This window comes from Nuphar pumila, chromosome 9 (assembly GCF_984573655.1).
Source record: "Nuphar pumila chromosome 9, dmNupPumi1.hap1.1, whole genome shotgun sequence".
Taxonomy (NCBI): Eukaryota; Viridiplantae; Streptophyta; class Magnoliopsida; order Nymphaeales; family Nymphaeaceae; genus Nuphar; species Nuphar pumila.
In genome coordinates this window covers 119799293-119819813 of record NC_143257.1, presented here as the reverse complement: position 1 = coordinate 119819813, position 20521 = coordinate 119799293, and the positions used below count along the sequence as shown (strand labels likewise).

Here is a 20521-nt window from a genome sequence, read left to right as displayed (position 1 = left end):
AGAAGTAACTGTATTGTACAAGTCAAAAGATGATTTAAGCATATAGAATATGAATTTGAATCAGAAAAATAAAAAGTATTTGATACTACATACATGGCATGTGCGTTTTACTAAGATGAAAGATAAACAACTTACTATTGTTTAATAGACTACAAATGTACGTGCTGATTTTCATGTTGATAAGGATGTGATTTTAATCCTAGGGTCCATCTAGATGATGAGAAAAAGATATTCCTTAGGACAAGATTTCATGACAATGATACCTAAAGCAACCTTCTAGATAGTCAACCACTGAAAGTTCGGAGTCACAAAAGCTGCATATTTTGATGATAATCGGATGTCCTTGACTCCCTGGAATTTTGAATTCCTTCGCCGTCCTTGTACCTTGACTTTTTCCCTTTTTCTTCCCAACTGATGATGTTAAAATTAGGTCTATGGTACAAAAAAGCAAAGAAGCACCATGAAAAGAGAACCTGGATACTGCATATTGTGGCTGAGTTTATTAGAATTAACAGCTTCAGGAGACTATTTGTTGATTGATACTTACATTGTGCTTTGTACAAAAAACTGTACCAAAAAAATCAAACTGTGGCTATGATTGAAGAAAGAACTTAAATTACAGTAACTCAAACAGGACCTGCTTGAATTTAGATAACACATTACAATTTTCTATGGAACAAAAGTAGAATAATACAACTAGATCAATACACCCTGAAATGAAGCATCATGAACGAAATGAAGGCATGATCTACCTTCCACTGATACTTCATCCAAAGGGCATTCTCTGCGTCAGGTGCTTTTCTACACTTCCACCAATTGCTCCATACAAACCTAATATATAAAACAAGATTTACTCATATTTTAATTACACAATTCCAAGTGTGCATGAGAACTTTTAAAATAGGTAAATTCCCAGATAAAAGGTCAACCAATACTAAATTTCCATCCACAATTGCATTACATTTTACACTAAAATAAAGTTCATTAAACATCCCTTCTAAGATGTTTTAATGTTTTACCAAGCCCTTGATGAAATTGCAAACAGTGCATTTCTGCAAATTATAGAACTTATAGAGAATCTGAAAGGTAACTCAACAACCCAAAAATACACATTAAAAAGCAAGTGAGGGATATGAACTTCAAGTAGCACTACAACCATGCATGCATTGAAGAACCGGCATATCAAATGAATAACAGAAAGAAAACATATATGGCAGTGATGATGATCATGATGAATGGACAAAAGAACTGAGGAACCCATTCTAAATCAATTCAAGAAACAAAGGAAGAACTTCACACATATGGGTTCCAATAAACACAAAACAATTTTGCATATTGCAGGCATTACAGAATATGACATTAATTTAATGCACATAGAGGAAAGAATCAGAATATTACCAGCAAAGTCCTAAAACAGCAGAAAATGTAAAAAAGCAGATCGCCTAAGGATCCAAGTTCCTGAACAGCATTAAAGCAAATGCATAGAGCAAACTTCAAGAAAAAGAGGACAGTGTGATCCTAGATCTAAGTTAAGTGAAAGTCTAATTTATCCAATAGATATGGGTTAAAAGTACACACAGACATCCTATTAATATCTGACAATCTGCAAGACGGTAACAGACACTTGTCGCAAGAAAACCATAGAGTAAAAATGAGACAGTTAGGTGAAAGCTCTATTCAAGAAGTCGGGAAGGTAAACTTAATTCTAGAGCATGGAACCAAAAACCAGCAAAGCACAGTAGCAATTAGTCTACGACTCTACCTCTGTTAAGGTGAAAATTGTATCCAGGATATGGATAGATCCCATCAGTTTCATTTCAAATAAGAAGTTTTGAGGATAACAACAATATATCAACAAAGTCAGCCAAAGTAAACTCAAAAAGCTAATTTGCAAAAGGAACAAAAAAAAAGAATACAAATAATTGAAAATTTAACTAAAGGCAGAAGAAGCAAGAAATGGTGTGGCAAAATATCGAAATATGTGGGAAGGAAAGAAAAACAAGCACCCAGAAACTTACATCATATTCTTATTGTCGAACTCTTGGCATACAGCGAAATCCAGCTAGGAGGGCTATGTGATCAGAAGACCACTCTGGGGATGGCAAAGCTGTGTCTTTTCGCAAGCTCCCTTCATCCAAAAGTTCCAATAATGACTCCACTGTCAATGAGTCCGCTGTAATCATGGAAGACAACAATTGTATGAACAAAAAATCAAAGAGTTTCTTTATCTCAACACAAGCAGTAACTAAAAGAAAAGGCAGCAATACAATCATTAGTGACTGTATTAGTGAGAAAAGCACCATAAGTGCAAAATAATGAGATTCAGATTGCATGTCAATTTCCAAGAATATGAAGACCTACCTGTGTAGAAAATGTAATCAAGGGTGCCAATGAAATCTCTTGTGCAATTTGTGAATAATGGATCATTGGTCGTTGGGTCCATTCTTCTTCTTTGGCTGTCCAAATTTGCACCAACACCCACCATTCTTGCAAATGACGAGTACGCACTGACCTATAACAAATTGTCACTCACAACAAGACCAAGTACTAAGTTTGAAAATGAAGTATTTCAAAAAGATCGGTTACCAGTGGAAGCTGATGAGTCAGCTTGCTAGCAGGGCGCAAGATTCCTAAAGGATCAACAGACAGGTCCGGATGCATTGGATCAACCTTGCCCATTGCCAAAAGTGCATGTGGAGCACTGTTAAAAGTTGCGATGTTTTTCCCCAAAATAAAAGAAGTTTATGGCAAATACTTAAGAAAAAGACAAATACAAAGGTTAAAACAAGAAAATCTAAGAAAATAAGCAGCCAAAAATTATCTGTGAGCAAGGGAAGGACCTTCCAGGAATGGAGTTGAAATCCCCACAAACAAGCATTGGAATATCTGCACTAACTGCAATTTTTTCCAGTCCTTTTAGAAGTGTGTGCACCTACATGGTTAAACACATTAAAAAATGGGCTTAAACAGCCTTACAAAAACACACTAAAAAAAATGTGAAGAATCCAACCTGCCATAGTTTAACATCCTTTAGATCTTGATGGACGTTGACATGTGTGTTTGCCTGCACCCACAAATAGAGGCATTTATCATGTGTGCGTGTGTGCACACTACATAAGGCATGAGTTGTTCAGCAACTCAGAAATTATAGACTTTCACTTTCATATTGAATCGGAATGTTGGCAGCGCTCAAGTACACCATGAAGCATAATGCCAGCAATCACAAGCAATACTTTACCTCCTCTGCCCCACAAACTATGGAAATAAATTATATATATATATATATATATATATGACATCCACATTTGTTTCTATGGAAAATGAAAAAAGGCATTGAATTGAGAATTAACATCTACATGAAATACAAACATCAAATTTCAGGCCATGAGAAAGATTTAAGGTCCATTGTATAGTTCTCACCACACAGAGGAGCTGTCTTTTTCCAGGAGTATCCGCCACATGGTTAGTAAACTTTGCCTCCAAAACCACAATTAGAGCAACATTATCCTAGAAACAATTAGCAGAAAGGTCAAACTTTGAAAAAAGATGTCATGCTCCCCAGAAAGATAAGGGAAAATTTCTTAAGTTCATAAAGCACCTTAAGCAACCGACCGAGGGCAGTTTTCTTCTGAGCAGTTGGAACGAGAGCATCAGTCAAAGACTGTGCAGCCTTATTGAACTCAACCTGTACAAATACAGTAAGTTAATGCAAATTGCAGTATGCAGAGAGAACAATATACTTGAGTCAATAAACCACATGCCTCGTATTTTTTGACTAATGAAAACCGATCCCTGCAGAAAAATGTTGCACAACCATCAATTGAGCGAGCATTGCCAGTGAAAACCTGTGAACAGTAAAAGAGCATATTATACAAAGCACCCCTTGGGGTAAGACTTCCCACAGATAAGAAAGGTGTGTCTAACCTCCACTGTCTTTCTCTTAAAGACAGCTACATAGCCATGCTTTTCAAGTTCAGGAGCAAAGAAATCCTCAAAATGGTCACTCTGTACCTGAAAACAGGAATTGTGGGCACACAGATGTGGTATAGGTTCAAAAGCTGTAGCAAACACTTCTCACTGCTGAATATATTCACAACCGAAAACAAAAAGAAAGTCAGAAAAATGGTAATAACTATAAAGTATATTCTATGAAGATTACCTTCTGATTTCTGATGGTTCGGCATTCAGTTCTAAGACAACCAAAGTACATCGCATAAGAATGTTTAATGGGGAAAATAATAACTGATTTTAGAATTCCGGTTTATTTGCTCAGAGGAGATAAATTCTTGTTATTCTGAATCAGAACAGTAGTGCCTATCTTCCTCTCATATATTGCTCAATCCGTTCATGGATTATATTACTAATTTCTTCAGCACAAATGGTTACCACTAATATCTTATTTCTTTCTAGGAAGCAAAAAAGAAGAAAAATCATACCTACACTAGGGGTACGTTTGGTTGCATTCAAATGTGATTTGGAATCTCATGCAAATGAGAGAATGAATCTCATTTGGACAGATAACCAAATATGTGATTTGGAATCTCATGCAAATAAGAAACTGAATGTGATTCAAAATCACATTTGAAGTGACTCATGTTATTCCAAATCACATGGTGGAATATGTGATTTGAAATCATATGACTTCAAATCATATTTGATTCCATCTCATGTGATGCCGAACATACCCTAGAAGAACTCATCAATTCCTTAAAAACTCCAGATATTTTTTTATGCTTACAAAACAACACTTTTACCAACAGCTCACCACTATGATGGATTCAGGTTTCAAGAGTAGAAGAGAAACAATTCTCCATTTTGACGGAAAATCATTTTTCCTATATTTTAAATGATCCCCTCCTTTCTTCCAAAAAAAAATATATTAGCTTTCTTTCACTTATTGTTTCGTTCAACCATTTCATTACTCAATGTTATCATGAGTAATTTGAGAACAGGGGGAAAAAGCACTATGGTTTTCTAATTTTGAATGCTCATTTTCATATTTTGTAATATCTACAAATTTTTGCCAACATTTGGTGCATTATTGCATTTCAAAAACTCAAAAGGAAAAGGACAAATCCCAACTCATCCAAGCCACCAAATTGCCAATTATCACTCAGGGTTTAAAAACTATTTGCAGTTTAAGGATCTATAGGAATTACACAGAGCAACAGATGAAGCTTTTTAGTCAAAGCATGAATGAGAACAGAGCATCGGGAGGTTATACATAGCAATGTTTTTTCCTTGGGTGCAACAAATAGGTTAGACTAAGAATCATTCAAAACTTCAGGTTCAATACCTCCTGAAGGCAGAGGATATCAGCATGATAACCAATGATTTCTCGTAATAAATTCTGCCTCCGATATGGCCATGAAAGGGCCCAGGATGGGCAATAGCTATATGCGTCATTTGTAGCATATACATCTGATAAAATATTGTAGGAGAGAACAGTAAAGGTTCCTGAAGATGTGCTTCGGCCATCCAAATCCAAGTGCCCTGTGACATCATTCACTGGAATCATACGTCGAGGTATAGGAGATGGTGCTGGAATAACACATGAGGACAAAAGGGTACTAACTGGACCCACTGATATTCTGGTATCCACATCAACTACCACACATTCAAACCTCAACACATGCCCAATATCATCTGCAGTCGGTGTATATGATTTAGACCGCCCCACTTCAAACCACGTTTCACCTCCACTCCTTTCTGCAACATGTGCAGGATATACAGGAACAGAACCATTACTCAAGCTTGGATTCTGGCTGCTGGCTGTCACTGAACCAGTCAATCCTCCCGCTGAGTTAAGAACTCCAGATCCACTACCAGTGATTCCCCCAAACATATCATCCTCTTCTGTTCCATTTTCATTTACAGAACTTGTAGCACGGACATGTAGAGCACGATGCTGCTGCCATGCATCTGAAAAACATTTTGCAGTACAATGGTAACTCTTTGCCACTTGTATTTTTGCCTTCAAACAACCTAAACACTGCAAAGTTGCTTGTTCAGAAGGGTGTACACTGCATACTGCAATTCTTTTGTCGCTCTGTATTCGATACCTACAAGAGCAATCAGAAATATAAACAGCCATAACTCAGAAATGCCATATGATCCTAATCATAAGAATCATAAACATGAATTGTGGGAAGCCTGGATCCATGACGCATGTAAAATTCAGTTTGTTGCATACACACATCAGCACTTCAATATCTCAAAAGAGATCAACAATCTGTTCTCAGTTAGAACAAGCAAATAGATCGAGACATGAATATTTAGACTGAAAATAAGAATTAGAAAAACAAACATAATTATCAAACTGGACTATGAAGAACCATTCCAAGAAAGAAATTTGTGGTTATAATTGCTTGGTGGAGATAGCACTAATAACACGTTGCAACACCAAGAATTGGCAGTGAATATGCACACTTAAAGCAACAAGCGACATGTACGCAAGCAAGTGCTCTTAATCTCTTATCTAGGATCAGACTATTACTCCATCCATCTTAGTTCTTCTAAAGAGGACTAGGAACCGTGTTTCCTATGGATGCTTCAAACCAAGGTGCTCCAAGAAAAATACAAGAATAGTACTATAGTAGGAAGATTGGGCTGGAGAATTGTTAAAGAGGGCAAAATAGTGTCATATGTATTATTCTTTGTTATGTGCAGGGTTGATTTTGTCTTTCACCCATTATGTATAATTTCGTAGTTTACTCTTTTTCTAAAGGCATATTTGTCCAAGGAAAAACTAACAATTCATGTAGTGTTTAGTATCATTAAATGAGAAAAGGATTTTTGCCCCAACTCCTTCTCATCGATACTCTCTCACTTCCCTTCTCTGCTTCTTCTTCTCCATCTTCTTTACCTTCCTCATACTGCACTGCACATGGTTTCACCTCATAACAGCACACACCAACCTTATTTCACACTATTAGTGCACTGCATATGTTTGAAAATGTAGGTATTGTTAAATTGTAATCCATAAGACAATGTATTTTATAATATATATTTTATATGTATAAAAGAAGATACATATACATATATATGAAATATTTCATATATATGTACATGTATCCATCTACTTATATATATAATATATATTTCTTTCTTGTATGAGCTGTAGGGGTATTTTAGTCATTTTATGCATATTCATGTCGTTGAATATGATTGTAATTCTTTCTTTTAGTTTTTTTTTATTTTTGTAACTTTTCTTTTTATTTTATCCTTTTTTTATGTACTATTTCTGTACACAGTCAGTAGCTGACTGTGTACAATGTACAACAGTCAGCCACTGACTGTTGTACACAGGTAAGAATAAGAGACGTTGGGCTGACTCCCAACGGCTCTAATTAGAGCTGTTGGGAATCAGCCCAACAGCTCTTATGAGTTGCTAAAGCTTATAAATAAGGGCTGTAAGCCCATTGTAAAGTGAGAATTTGAGTAAGGAGTTGTCTCCTTAAGCTTATAAACACTGTGCATTTATTGCACCTCTTTTGTGGTATAAAGCTTATAAACAAAGAAATGGTGTAAAGCTTATAAACACGTGTAAAGCTTATAAACACGTGTAAAGCTTATAAACACTGTGCATTTATTTTGTGTCTTGAGTATTTGAATTATCAAGTTATTTGAAAACTTGATTGTTTGCAAGAATTCTTGACATGGTATCAGAGCAAGGTTGGAGAAAGAAAGATTGTGTGGATTCTCAATTTTTCGGGTGCCTCAAAAAGCTTGCCCTCTATTTTTTGGTGATTAGAGTGGATCCTCTTGTTCATCCAATATTTTAGAAGACTTTTCTATCAAGAAAGGTCTAAAAATCCTTTGTGGTACGTATTCTTTTTCATCATCTCTCTTCTCTAACGGGTGAAAAAAACTCATTTTTCTCTCAGCTTCAAACTCAATGGGTCCAACTATCACGTTTGGGCCGAAAACATGGAGGCTCGTATTAAAGAAAAAGGGCTTTGGGGCTATGTCTAAGGCTCGATTCCCGAACCGGAGCCAAAGATAACCTTGATGGAGAAAGGAGAAATAAAAATCCTTGAAGGCGAAGAAAGAGCCAAAGCTCTTGAAGACTACACCAAAAAGCATGAAGAATGGGAGATGAGAAATTTTAAAATCCTCTCATGGATTTTCTTATCCGTAGAAACAAGAATTAACGCCAATATTATCAAGTTTAAAAAGGCTTCTCAAGCGTGGGAGTACCTTGAGAAGATATACACATCTAGGGACTTGTCCCATAAATATTACCTCCAAAAGAGGGCGCTAACTCTTCATGACTATAAAAGAGTATTTTTGCCGAACTCTCTTCTATTTGGGATGAGCTTGCTATGCTCGAACCCAAGTGGAGTGGAAAAGCCATAGAGCTTCGTCATAAACAATTGGAAGAAGATAGATTTTTTAATTTTTTGAATGAGCTTAGGCCTGAATTCGAATAAATTCGGCCTTCTCTTTTATCTGCCTTCACTTTCCCTCTCTTGAAGATGTAATTACTAAACTAAGTGGGGAAGAGACTCGTATGGGTATAAGCAAGAACAACCCAAGTGTTCTAGCTACACCTTCCAATAATGAAGAAAATGAAGGGGTTAATGTCGTCTCAAGACCGAGGAGCAACTTAAGGACTTACAAGCCTCCTCACTTCAAGAATCAAAACTCAAGAGGTCAAGGAGGGAAGAAGGATTATAGCAAGCTTTTATGCTATTTTTGTAAGGAACCGGGGCATATCAAGCCTATTTGTCTAAATTGGAAAAAAGTTACTTGCCATGGCTACTACATCCCAACCTCAAAAGGAAGAGTGCTCGTCATCTTCAAATGGAGTTCTCTCATTGCAACAAATCGTGGATGCACTTCAACCTCTTCTAAAAGGGGCTATTTCCGGAGTCGCTATGTCAACCTCTTCTCCTCCCGGTAAGACCTCTTGGCTTTTAGATTCAGATGTTTCTTTTCACATGACCCCAAGTTTTAGTTCTTTTTCCGAATACTCAGAAAATCGCTCTCCATCTTTTGTTTCAACCGCGGATGGAACATCTCTTGAAGTAAAAGGAATAAAAAAATTTGAAAAACAAGGGTTCTTTATTCTAAAAATTAGATTTATACCCAAATTAAACTTAAATTTGCTTTTCGTTTCTCAACTCTCGGATCATGGGTGTGATATAAAATTTTCATCTAACAAATGTTGGATACAGGATCGCCGGTCCGAGAGATTGATTGGGGAAGGCTCTAGGAAGGGTGATCTATACTATATCGATTCTCTTCAAATTCCAAAGAACTCGTTTTGTAATGTTGTCCAACAAAAGGATATTAATGTGTGGCACAAGAGACTTGGACATCCAAATATTGCAAAAATTTCTCATTTACCTTTTGTTAAAAGTCTATGTAAAAGTGATTTCACTTGTAACGACTGTATTCTTGGAAAAATGAAAAAATTACCTTTTTGTCAAAGATCTATGTTTACAACAAGACCTTTTGAAATTATCCATTCAGATGTACGGGGACCGGCACTCGTCCTATCAAAAAAAGGCTTTGCATATTATGTCATTTTTGTTGACGACTACACGAGATATTGTTGGATTTATTTTCTTAAACACAAATATGAAGTTTTCTCAATTTTTAAAACCTATCATATGATGATTAAAAATCAATTTAATGAGAATCTAAATTTTTTTAGAACTGACTCTGGTGGAGAATACCTTTCAAATGAATTAAAAAATTATCTTGAAAGTCATGGTATTCTTCACCAAAGATCTTGTCCGAGAACCCTTAAACAAAATGGATTAGCTGAAAGGAAGCATAGACATATAATAGACACAACTCGAACATTACTTGTTTCTCAAAACATCCCAAAAGGTTTTTGGGCTGAAGCGACTTTAGCATCTGTCTATCTTATAAATCGGCTACCTTCTAAAAACTTGAACAATATCTCGCATTTTGAAAAATTGTATACAAAAGAACCCGACTATAGTCGGTTGAGAATTTTCGGTTGTAAATGCTTCGTTCTTACTGACAAGAACGATAAGCTTTCACCAAAAGCCATTGCCTATGCTTTTCTTGGATATTCCGAAACCCAAAAAGGGTTTCGTTGTTATGATATTAAGAATGACAAGCTATATGTTTCCAGAAATGTGAGTTTTCTGAAAAATGTTAATGGTTTTGAAAAACTCCGCCTGTGTATAACTGTTTAGTTATCCACTGCCGGTCCCAAGCCCGGATAAAGGAGGAGGGTTGCGGTAGGCTTGTGACAACCAGCATAAAAACTTAGTCATACCCTATAAATATGAACCAATATGAGAATTTCGTTGGGGCGTTCCCTACTGAGCGACGCGCTGTGCTCTATAGGCCCGGAGGCAGTGATAAATGGGCAAGGGTAGCTAGGTCGTCGCCCGAAAGCGACGCGTCACATCGGCGCCCGGGTGTGGTGTCAAATAGGCAAGGGTTCCCTCACTTTGTTGGACGGGTGGGGGTAAAGAAGTTAGTCCAAGACCATAAAATTAGGTTAGCCACTTGGAACATAGGATCTTTAACTAATAAGTTGGTAGAGTTAGTAGATGTTATGTGTAGGAGAAAGATTGATATTTTATGTTTACAAGAGACCAAATGGGTAGGTGAGAAAGCAAAAGTGATAGAACCTTGGGGATATAAGATTTGGTATACAAGAATAAATAGGAATACGAATGGAGTAGGGATTGTTATGAGTCGTGAGTTTCTAGATAATGTAGTTGAGGTCCGTAGGAAGGGTGATAGGATTTTACTTATTAAATTAGTATTAGGTTCAGAGATTATTAATATTATTAGTGTTTATACACCTCAAGTAGGTTCAGATGATAACATTAAGCGTCAATTTTGGGAAGATTTAGACGGAGTAGTATAAGGGATATCTTATGGAGAAAGGCTTTTCATCGGCGGTGACCTTAATGGGCATGTAGGCATTAGTAGGGATGGATTTGAGAGTATCCATGGAGGCTATGGTATAGGAGAAAGAAACGAAAGTGGAGAAAGGATTTTAGATTTTGGTTTGTCCTATGATATGATCTTAGCAAACACTTGGTTTAGGAAGAGAGAGTCTCACCTAGTAACATTTAAAAGTGGGGTTAATACGAGTCAGATAGATTTTTTCCTACTTAAAAAGAGAGATAGGGGTTGTTGCATCGATTGTAAGGTTATACCGGGAGAAAGTGTAGCTACACAACATAGTCTTAATTTTAGATCTTAGAATTAGACAATGCCACAAAAGGGATAGACATAGGATAGATCCTAGAATTAAGTGGTGGGCACTGAAAGGAGCTAAACAAGGAATGTTTGTAGAGCAGGTAGTTAAGGAAGCTGATTGGTGTCTCGAGGAGGATTCAGAATCAATGTGGAATAAGATAGCGGGTGGCATGAGAAAGGTGGCTAAGGAGGTATTGGGTGAGTCCAAAGGCGGTGCACCGCTAGGTAAGGATACATCGTGGTGGAATGAGGATATCAAATTAGCTATTAAGGTTAAAAGAGAGTGTTATAGAAATCTAAGTAAGAGTCGTGATAATGAGAATTTGAATAAGTAAATGATAGCAAAGAAGGAAGCTAAAAAAGTAGTTCGGAACGCGAGGGATAAGGTATATAAGGAGGTTTATGACAAGTTGGATACCAAAGAGGGCGAGAAGGATATTTATAGGCTTGCAAAGATGAGAGATAGGAAATTGAGGGATCTGGGTATGGTTAGATGTATCAAAGATGAAACGCAAAGGGTTTTAGTCAAAGATGAGGGGATTAAGGAGAGATGAAAAGATTATTTTGATAAGCTATTTAATGAAAATCATGCTCAAGATCTTGGAGACTTGTCCATTCATTTTCATGAGATGAATCGTGACTTCATGCGCAAGATTCAAAAGAAAGAAATTGCAGAGGCTTTGAAAAAAATGAAATCAAGAAGGGCAGTTGGCCCAGATGTTATACCTATCGAAGCTTGGAAATGCTTGGGAGAGAAAGGTTTAAAATGGTTGACAAATCTTTTTAACAAGATTTGGCGGACAAATAAGATGCCTAATGAGTGGAGGAATGTTAAAATGTATCATTCAACTTATGTAATCTTATATATATAAAGGATAATACATATTCATATATGGTATATATGCATATGTATTATCCTAATTATATATATAATATATATTTTTCTATTTATAGGCATAGGGGTAGTTTAGTCATTTCACAGTTTTACGCATATTCCATTTGGAATATGTTTGTAATTTTTACTTTTATTTTTCGTTTTTATTTTTCTTTTTTTTAGTGGTTTGCGCCACCTAGGGAGGCTCCCCAAAGAGTCGTTGGGGAGCCCCCAATGGTCACAAATGTGACCGTTGGGGGCTCCCAACGACTCCTTTGGGAGCCCCCTAAGTGGCTCCTTGCTTGTATTATAAATAGGGGCTTTCCCCTTGTAATTCACTTACTCTTTGAGGAGCTTATGCTCCATTGTATGGGGTTTATACCCCCTTCTTCCTTCTTCTTCAATAATATTCAACTTATGACTTTATGTCATATTTTTGCCCCTTGTGTGGGTTTATGTGTTAGCACATTATGTGCTTGTGTTGTTCCCTTTAATGGGTTTATTCGCACTTCATGTGCATGTGTATGGGTTCTTTATTGAACCTAATGTATTCAAAGCCACTTTCTAGCATGGTATCAGAGCAAGGTTGAGATCGAGTTGCTCTTTGGTGCATCGGGAAGCGTGGTATTCAAGAAATTTTTAAAGAAAAATGGTGAAGTATTTATTTCTCTCTCTTTTCTTTCTTAAAGTTATTAGGTATGCATTCTATTTCTTTAAGTATTGTATGAAGAATTTAATATGTTTTTTTATGTGTACTCTTTGTCATTATGTCTCTTTATAAAAATTTGAGTTACTTGATACTCTATTGAATCTTTTTCGTATACATACTTTTTTGTATGTTTTTCTTTGAAAATTTTGAAAAAGATAACTTGTTTGGCGAAAAAAAATTAGATATATGATTGCTCAAAACTTAATGGGTCGGTAAAGATTTATGACCATTGGAGCCTTGAATTTATATTTTAAATCTAACTTTGTTTATAAGAATACCTTTTATATATGGTAAGTCTTTAAAGAAAGGTATGTTAAGATTAAAATGTTTATGAGATGTAGTTTTTCGAAAAATGCTTGGCATATATGATAAATTCCTTAATAAGTTTTGATTCACTTACCCTATGTGTCCTTTTTATATGAGCAACATTTAATTAAGAAAGTTTTTTTTTATATAATTCCGGTTGAATTAAGTTTTAAAATAGTCTTATGGAATATGGTGATTTTCTTTGCATCTTTATACTCTTAAAAGATTTTTCAATTTGATTTAAAGAGCTTGTCTCATTATAAAATTTATGGTCTTTACTAATGTTTGTGGCGTACTTGTTACATTAGGAGTTCGTAATAATCTATTAAGTCATGTTTTTTGATAAAACTTAAAAGCTTTTGAATTTTTCCTCAATAAATGTTTAATTTTATAGATTTATGCCATAGTACAATCTTACTTTATCATAAAGTTTTTTTTAACAAATCTATTATTCTTCTTTGTTGGAATTTCTCTCACTTTAGTGGAGTTTCCCCCTTCTTTTGGAATTTTGTTTGTTTTGAGCTCTCTTTAAGGAGCCTTTCGGTCCTTATAATCTTCTTGTGAGTATATACTCTTTTATGAAGATTTCATGGTTGTTGTGAGAAGATTGTTTGTGAGTATCTTTTTCCTTGCATAATATCCTTCAAAGATTCATTAATACTTGTAACCCTTTGTGGATCTTTTGAGATTGGTTGTGAGCATCATTTTTTAAGTTACAATAGTGGATTTCATAAGATTTTCAAACTTCACCATCTTTATGAATGCCTATATTGGCCTAAGTTTGTTATTTGCTCATTCAAGATTATTGTCATTTAAAAATCTTGCATTGCATAAAAGTGCATCTATTATCATTTGGTGTGCATTTAATTGCACTTTATATCTATCATAGTTGAGGCTTGTTTTTGACTTTTTGATTATTCCAAATTGGTTCTTACGCATGATGTTGCTTAATATTTCATAATTGTGTTAGTTGCATAATAAGTCTTTTTTGTATAAATGACTTCTTTTGAAGATTAAGCATAATTCATGTTTATGCAAAATTGTTGTTATAAAGCATATTATTGTGATTGATTATATTGGACTTTTGATTCAATTTTTTAATCGGTCCTCTTTTCTTTGAAAAATGATTCATAAAGTGTTTATTGCCTTTTTGTGGCATTTATATTTGTCCATCACATGTTTCTTTAATGCATCATTGTTTTGGCCTTATTATTGTTTTATTAGAGATGTTTGTTGAGGTGAGTTATGGGCACCTCGTGTTATATCATTTTAGATTGTCCAAATTGCCATATTATAGATGGTGGTTGAGGTGAGTTATGGGCACCTTGGGACTCTAGAATGATTTGGTATATGATCTCTAATTATGAGTGTGACACTCGTTGTTATGTCTTTTTAGATTGTCCACTTATCATATTATAGATGGGGGTTGAGGTGAGTTATGGGCACCTTGGGACTCTAGAATGATTTGGTATATGAGTGTGTCACTAGTTTGATGTTGGCCATTGATCTTATGGATGCTCTTATTTATATATAAATGTGATGGATATATGATGTTTGAAACCTTAAAATGTTTTAAGGTACATTGAAATCAAGGTTTTAGGGATTATTGCCCAACCTTCCATTGTTTATGAAAATTATGAGTGCATTTGCACATTTGTGCTTTTTGTGCTTTTGTGCACAAGTGTTCAATATGTTCTTGGTGTGCGTATGTTCACACATTTATTTTCAAAAATATTGTTCTATTGGTTGTTGTATCTTGTTGAAGATACTTTTACATAGTTTATTCCAAAATGTTATTTTTATGGGTAGTCTTTTTGAAGAATATTGTTCCATTGATTCAAGGTTTGATTTATATATATGTTTGTCATTACAAGTTTGATTACCTCAAAAGTCTTATCCCTTTATGCCCCTTATCTAAGTGTCATCGTATGTAAACAAGAATTTTATTACACCTTTGTGTGTTGATAGCCCTTTGTTGGCTTTTGCTCTCTTGATCTAGTAGCTGAACACACTTGTCTTGAGTGCTATTTTATGTAGACAAGGCACGTTGATTCACACCATGGTGTGTAATTTTAGTCTATGTCGGCGTTTGTGTCCTTGTTCTAGTCGCTGAGATGTATGCCCATGGTTGGCTTATTTCACTCATTTCAAGTGCCATCTTATGCAGACAAGAGATGTATTGTGTTTTAGCCCATGGTTGGCTTGTTACTCTTGTTCTAGTAGCTGAACATACTTGGTTTTGAGTGTATTTTTACGTAGACAAGAGATGCTTTTGGTCCATGCTGGCGTGTATTCTCTTGTTCTTGTCGTAAATGCACTCATTTCAAGTATTATTATATGTAGACAAGAGGTTTTTTTGCACACCTTTGTGTGTGTCTTTGGCCTTTTATGGCATTATATTTATATTCTTGTTCTAGTAGCTTATACACTTGATTTATGGGTTTTGGAGGACTAATGAGGTAGTTGTTTGTAATGGATGAACTATTGTTGAAATTTGCAAAATTTCATTCATGACTTGTGTTTTAAGATATTCAAGTGAATCATATTTTTTATATGCATATTTTAAAATCAAGTTGATTTTTGGCATTTAATCTATATATTAAGTGCTTATGGTTTTTTGGCCACTTTTGTATGCAAAATGTGTTTTTTGTCAATTGAGTGAGATTTTCCTAATTGGGTAAGATTCTCTACTCAAATAACACTCTTCGTTTTGCCTCGTAAATGAATTTAAAACCTTGTGAACTCTTGTGTTTGTTTTGTCTAAAGTATGCTTGGAGACTTCGTTTCTCTTGTTTGGCACTTCATTACATGTTTAAAGCATGTTCATTAATGATTTTATTTAAGTATTAATTCATTTCATGATAGTATATGCATATGTTCATTATGGCCTTTTAAGGCCCTCTTTCATTAAAGCATATGTAGCTTATGCCTCTTCGTAGGCTTATTGTGGTGTCCCTTAGTGTACCATTTTGTTATTTCCCATTATGGGGTTGTAATTGTCCAATGATGGACCTTATAAATGCATAATGCATTCACGCATTCTTGTAATTTATTTCCGCATAATTTGCTTCCGCTCACTTTTTAACATGATGTATGATTTTGAAACTTTTGTTTTCTAAATTTACTTCTCATGCTAAAATAAGTATCCTATCATGTGCTTCAAATTTCTATGCATAAGTTATATTTTTGCACCATTGTTTTGCGGATGTGTCATCCGATATGGTTTCAATTAAGCTTGTTAGAAATGTTCCAATTGAGTAAAGTGCAAAAATATGTTTTGCTTGTTTCTTTGTTGTTGTTCCACAGGATCTTGAAGATAAGAGGAAAAGAAGTACCTTGGATAGATCATGGAAGGTGCTCATCGTTAAAGACGTTGGAGGAAGACATTTGCAATGGCATTCGTATGGAAGGCTCTTGAAGCCTTGAGAGTCTTCCTCCTGCTTTCTTCAATCTTTTCGTTCCCCCACGCAAAGTTTGAGGGGGGGTGTTAAAATGTATCATTCAACTTATGTAATCTTATATATTTTATATATATAAAGGATAATACATATTCATATATGGTATATATGCATATGTATTATCCTAATTATATATATAAAATATATATTTTTCTATTTATAGGCATAGGGGTAGTTTAGTCATTTCACAGTTTTACGCATATTCCATTTGGAATATGTTTGTAATTTTTACTTTTATTTTTCATTTTTATTTTTCTCTTTTTTAGTAGTTTGCGCCACCTAGGGAGGCTCCCCAAAGAGTCGTCGGGGAGCCCCCAACGGTCACAAATGTGACCGTTGGGGGCTCCCAACGACTCCTTTGGGAGCCCCCTAAGTGGCTCCTTGCTTGTATTATAAATAGGGGCTTTCCCCTTGTAATTCACTTACTCTTTGAGGAGCTTATGCTTCATTGTATGGGGTTTATACCCCCTTCTTCCTTCTTCAATAATATTCAACTTATGACTTTATGTCATATTTTTGCCCCTTGTGTGGGTTTATGTGTTAGCACATTATGTGCTTGTGTTGTTCCCTTTAATGGGTTTATTCGCACTTCATGTGCATGTGTATGGGTTCTTTATTGAACCTAATGTATTCAAAGCCACTTTCTAACAAGGAAGAGTACTTTGGTGCCTCTATATAAGAATAAGGGTGATATACAAGATTGCACAAACTATCGTGGTATAAAACTCATGAGTCATACTATGAAACTTTGGGAGAGGGTGATTGAGTCGAGGTTGAGGAAGATTGTCATGATATCGAAGAATCAATTTGGTTTTATGTCTGAAAGATCAACTATGGAAGCTTTACATCTTCTTAGACAACTTATTGAGCGAAATAGAGAGAGGAACAAAGATTTGCATATGGTTTTTATTGATTTGGAGAAGGCATATGATAGAGTACCTAGGGACGTTCTCTGGTGGACAATGATGAAGAAAGGTGTTTCTCTCACGTACATTAATATAATTAAGGATATGTATGAAGGAGTAGTAACCAATATCCGCACTTGTGGAGGGGTGACAACCAATTTTCCTATAACGGTTGGGTTACATCAATGCTCTGCTTTAAGCCCTTTCCTATTTGCTATAGTGATGGAGGAGCCGTGGTGTATGTTGTTTGATGATGATATTGTTTTGATTGATGAGTCTAGAGATGGGGTTAATGCTAAGTTAGAATTATGGAGACAGACATTGGAAGCAAGAGGTTTTAAGTTGAGTAAGAGTAAGACAGAATACATGGAATGTCGGTTTAGTAAGCAACAAAGTAGTGATGGGAGTGTAGTGAAGCTTGGTGAGCAAGAAATACCGGTGGATGATTGTTTCAAATATTTGGGATCTATAATTCAAAAGTATGGAGAAATTGATGGAAATGTAAATCATAGGATAAAGGTTGGGTGGATGAAATGGAAAAGTGCAACTGGAGTATTGTGCGATCGTAGAATGCCATTGCGGTTGAAGGGAAAGTTTTATAGGACGACTATTAGGCTCGCTTTACTATATGGTACGGAATGTTGGGCTGCCAAGAGACATCATATTCAAAAAATGAGTGTAGTTGAGATGCGTATGCTGAGATGGATGTGTGGAAATACAATAAAAGATAAGATTCAGAACGAGGAGATACGTAAGAAGGTAGGCGTTGCACCCATTGAAAATTAGATGAGAGAGAATCGTTTACAGTGGTTTGGACATATTCGGCGAAGGCCTAATGATGCTCCAGTTAGAAGGATGGAGAAATGGGAAAATATATTAGTTAAAAGACGTCAGGGTAGGCCTAGGAAGACATGGATGGAGGTGATAGGAAAGGATATGAATGCTTTGAACCTCACCGAGGACATGGCATTGGATAGAAATGATTGGAGGAGAAGGATTCATGTGGAAGACCCAGAATGATTTTCTTTTTTGGTTCATATCGCCGACCCCAATTGTTTTGGGATGAAGGCGTAGTTGTTGGTGTTGTTGTTTTGAAAGGAGTGAACTCTTTGAAAAAAACATGGATTACTCTTTTTTATTTGAAATGTTACAACATGATGATGATAGTGATGACAATTTCATTCATAATGACGTCAATGACAAAGAAAATGGCTCTTCCCATCCACTTATCTCCCAACATAGAAATGAAGGAGCATTGAGAGATCCTATAACATATATCCATAGAGATAGAAACAGTTTTAGGAGTGCAATTGAAAAATTCAGTGAACCTAGTGGGTCCAATTCAACAAATGATGAAAACCTACGAAGATCTGAGAGAAGTAGAAAGATGCCTTGTAGGTTTATTTCATATGATTCGTTTACTCCTAAACATAGAGCATGCCTTAACGCCATTCATTCCTATATAGAACCCAGAAATTTCGAAGAAGCAAAAAAGAATGATGAATGGCTGAAAGCAATGAAATGTGAGCTTTCTGCTCTCAAGAGAGTAAAGACTTGGGAGCTCCAAGATCTTCCTAAGGGTAAGAAAACAATAGGTTGTAGATGGGTATTTAAGGTAAAAACTAAGAGCGACGGATCTCTTGAGAAATATAAGGCTCGATTAGTTGCAAAGGGATATAGTAAAAAATATGTGATTGACTATGAAGAAACTTTTGCCCCTGTGGCCCGAATGGTTACTGTCCGATGTCTCATTACCGTTGCCTCAATCAACAAATGGAACATCTATCAAATAGATGTTAAAAATGCCTTCCTAAATGGTGATCTGAATGAAGAGGTATATATGGATGCTCCACCAGGAATGGAGACTCTCAAAAGGAAAGTGCTCCGCCTTCGAAAAGCATTTTATGGTTTAAAACAAACCCCCAAGGCTTGGTACGATAGATTTAACTCTGTAATGCTAGAAAATGATTTTTCTTCCTGTTTCACTGACACTGCCTTATTTGTTAGAAAAACCAATGCAAGGATTGTCATTCTGCTATTATATATGGATGATATGCTTATAACCGGAAGTGATTCTAAAGGGGTTAAAAGCATAAAATCAATTTTGAATGATAGGTTTGAAATGTCTGATTTGGGATTTCTAACTTATTTTTTGGGTATTGAAGTAGCATACTCTCATAGAGGGTATTTTTTATATCAAACTAAGCTTGCCTCTGATATTATTGACAGGTCAGGTATTACGGATGATAAGGTTTGTGAAACTCCTACTATAGTAGGAGCCAAAATGAAGATTGATGATGGTATTCCTCTCTTCGATCCCACCCCCTACAGACAGCTTGTGGAATCTTTGATGTATCTGAGTATTACCAAATATCTCCCATGCAGTTCATACTGCAAGTTAGTTCCAACATGCACCATCATCAGTTCATATGAGTGCTATCTTGCGGATTGTGAGATACATAAAGAGCACACTAAACAAGGGAGTATTCTTATCCTCTTCTTCTGAATTAAAATTAATTGTTTATACTGACTCTGACTGAGGAGGTGACCCAAATAACCGTCACTCCACCACTGGTTTTTGTGTGTTTTTAGGAGACTCGCTGATTTCATGGAGATGTAAGAAGCAACAAAAAATGTCTCTATCCTCAACAGAAGCTGAATATCGTGTCATGGCGACTACTACCATGGAGATTGTATGGATTCATCAACTACTAGAAGATATGGGGATTAATGTAGAAGGGCCCACCAAGCTATGCTGTGATAACAAGAGTGCAATTTATATTGCCAAAAACCACACATTTCATTAGCGGACCAAACACATCGAGATGGACTGCTACTATGTCCGAGAAGCATATCTGAAAGGAGTCATAGATCTTCCATATGTAACTTCAGAATATCAACTAGCAAATTTCTTCACCAAATCGTTGTCCTCTCCGCGATTCAACTTCCTTCTTGGCAAACTTTCGGTCATTATGCCCTAAGTTTGAGGGGGGGTGTTAAATTGTAATCCATAAGATAATGTATTTTATAATATATATTTTATATGTATAAAAGAAGATACATATATATA

At 35.7% G+C, this 20521-nt stretch overlaps 1 protein-coding gene across 1 annotated transcript in view; it reads right to left on the bottom strand.

The window, feature by feature from the left end:
• Positions 1-490: 490 nt before the first annotated feature.
• The window catches only part of LOC149829089 (carbon catabolite repressor protein 4 homolog 1-like), a 29796-nt gene continuing 9765 nt past the window's right edge, over positions 491-20521 (bottom strand). Inside the window, exons 2-12 of the mRNA XM_090017891.1 lie at positions 5297-6062; positions 3925-4011; positions 3762-3845; positions 3599-3685; positions 3421-3507; positions 3011-3064; positions 2841-2932; positions 2587-2701; positions 2362-2512; positions 2019-2173; positions 491-831 (exon numbers count right to left, since the gene is read on the bottom strand). Of these exons, the coding sequence (XP_089874017.1) occupies positions 2028-2173; positions 2362-2512; positions 2587-2701; positions 2841-2932; positions 3011-3064; positions 3421-3507; positions 3599-3685; positions 3762-3845; positions 3925-4011; positions 5297-6062 (1669 nt within the window). The 3' untranslated portion in view covers positions 491-831; positions 2019-2027. The remainder of the gene's footprint in view (positions 832-2018; positions 2174-2361; positions 2513-2586; positions 2702-2840; positions 2933-3010; positions 3065-3420; positions 3508-3598; positions 3686-3761; positions 3846-3924; positions 4012-5296; positions 6063-20521) is intronic.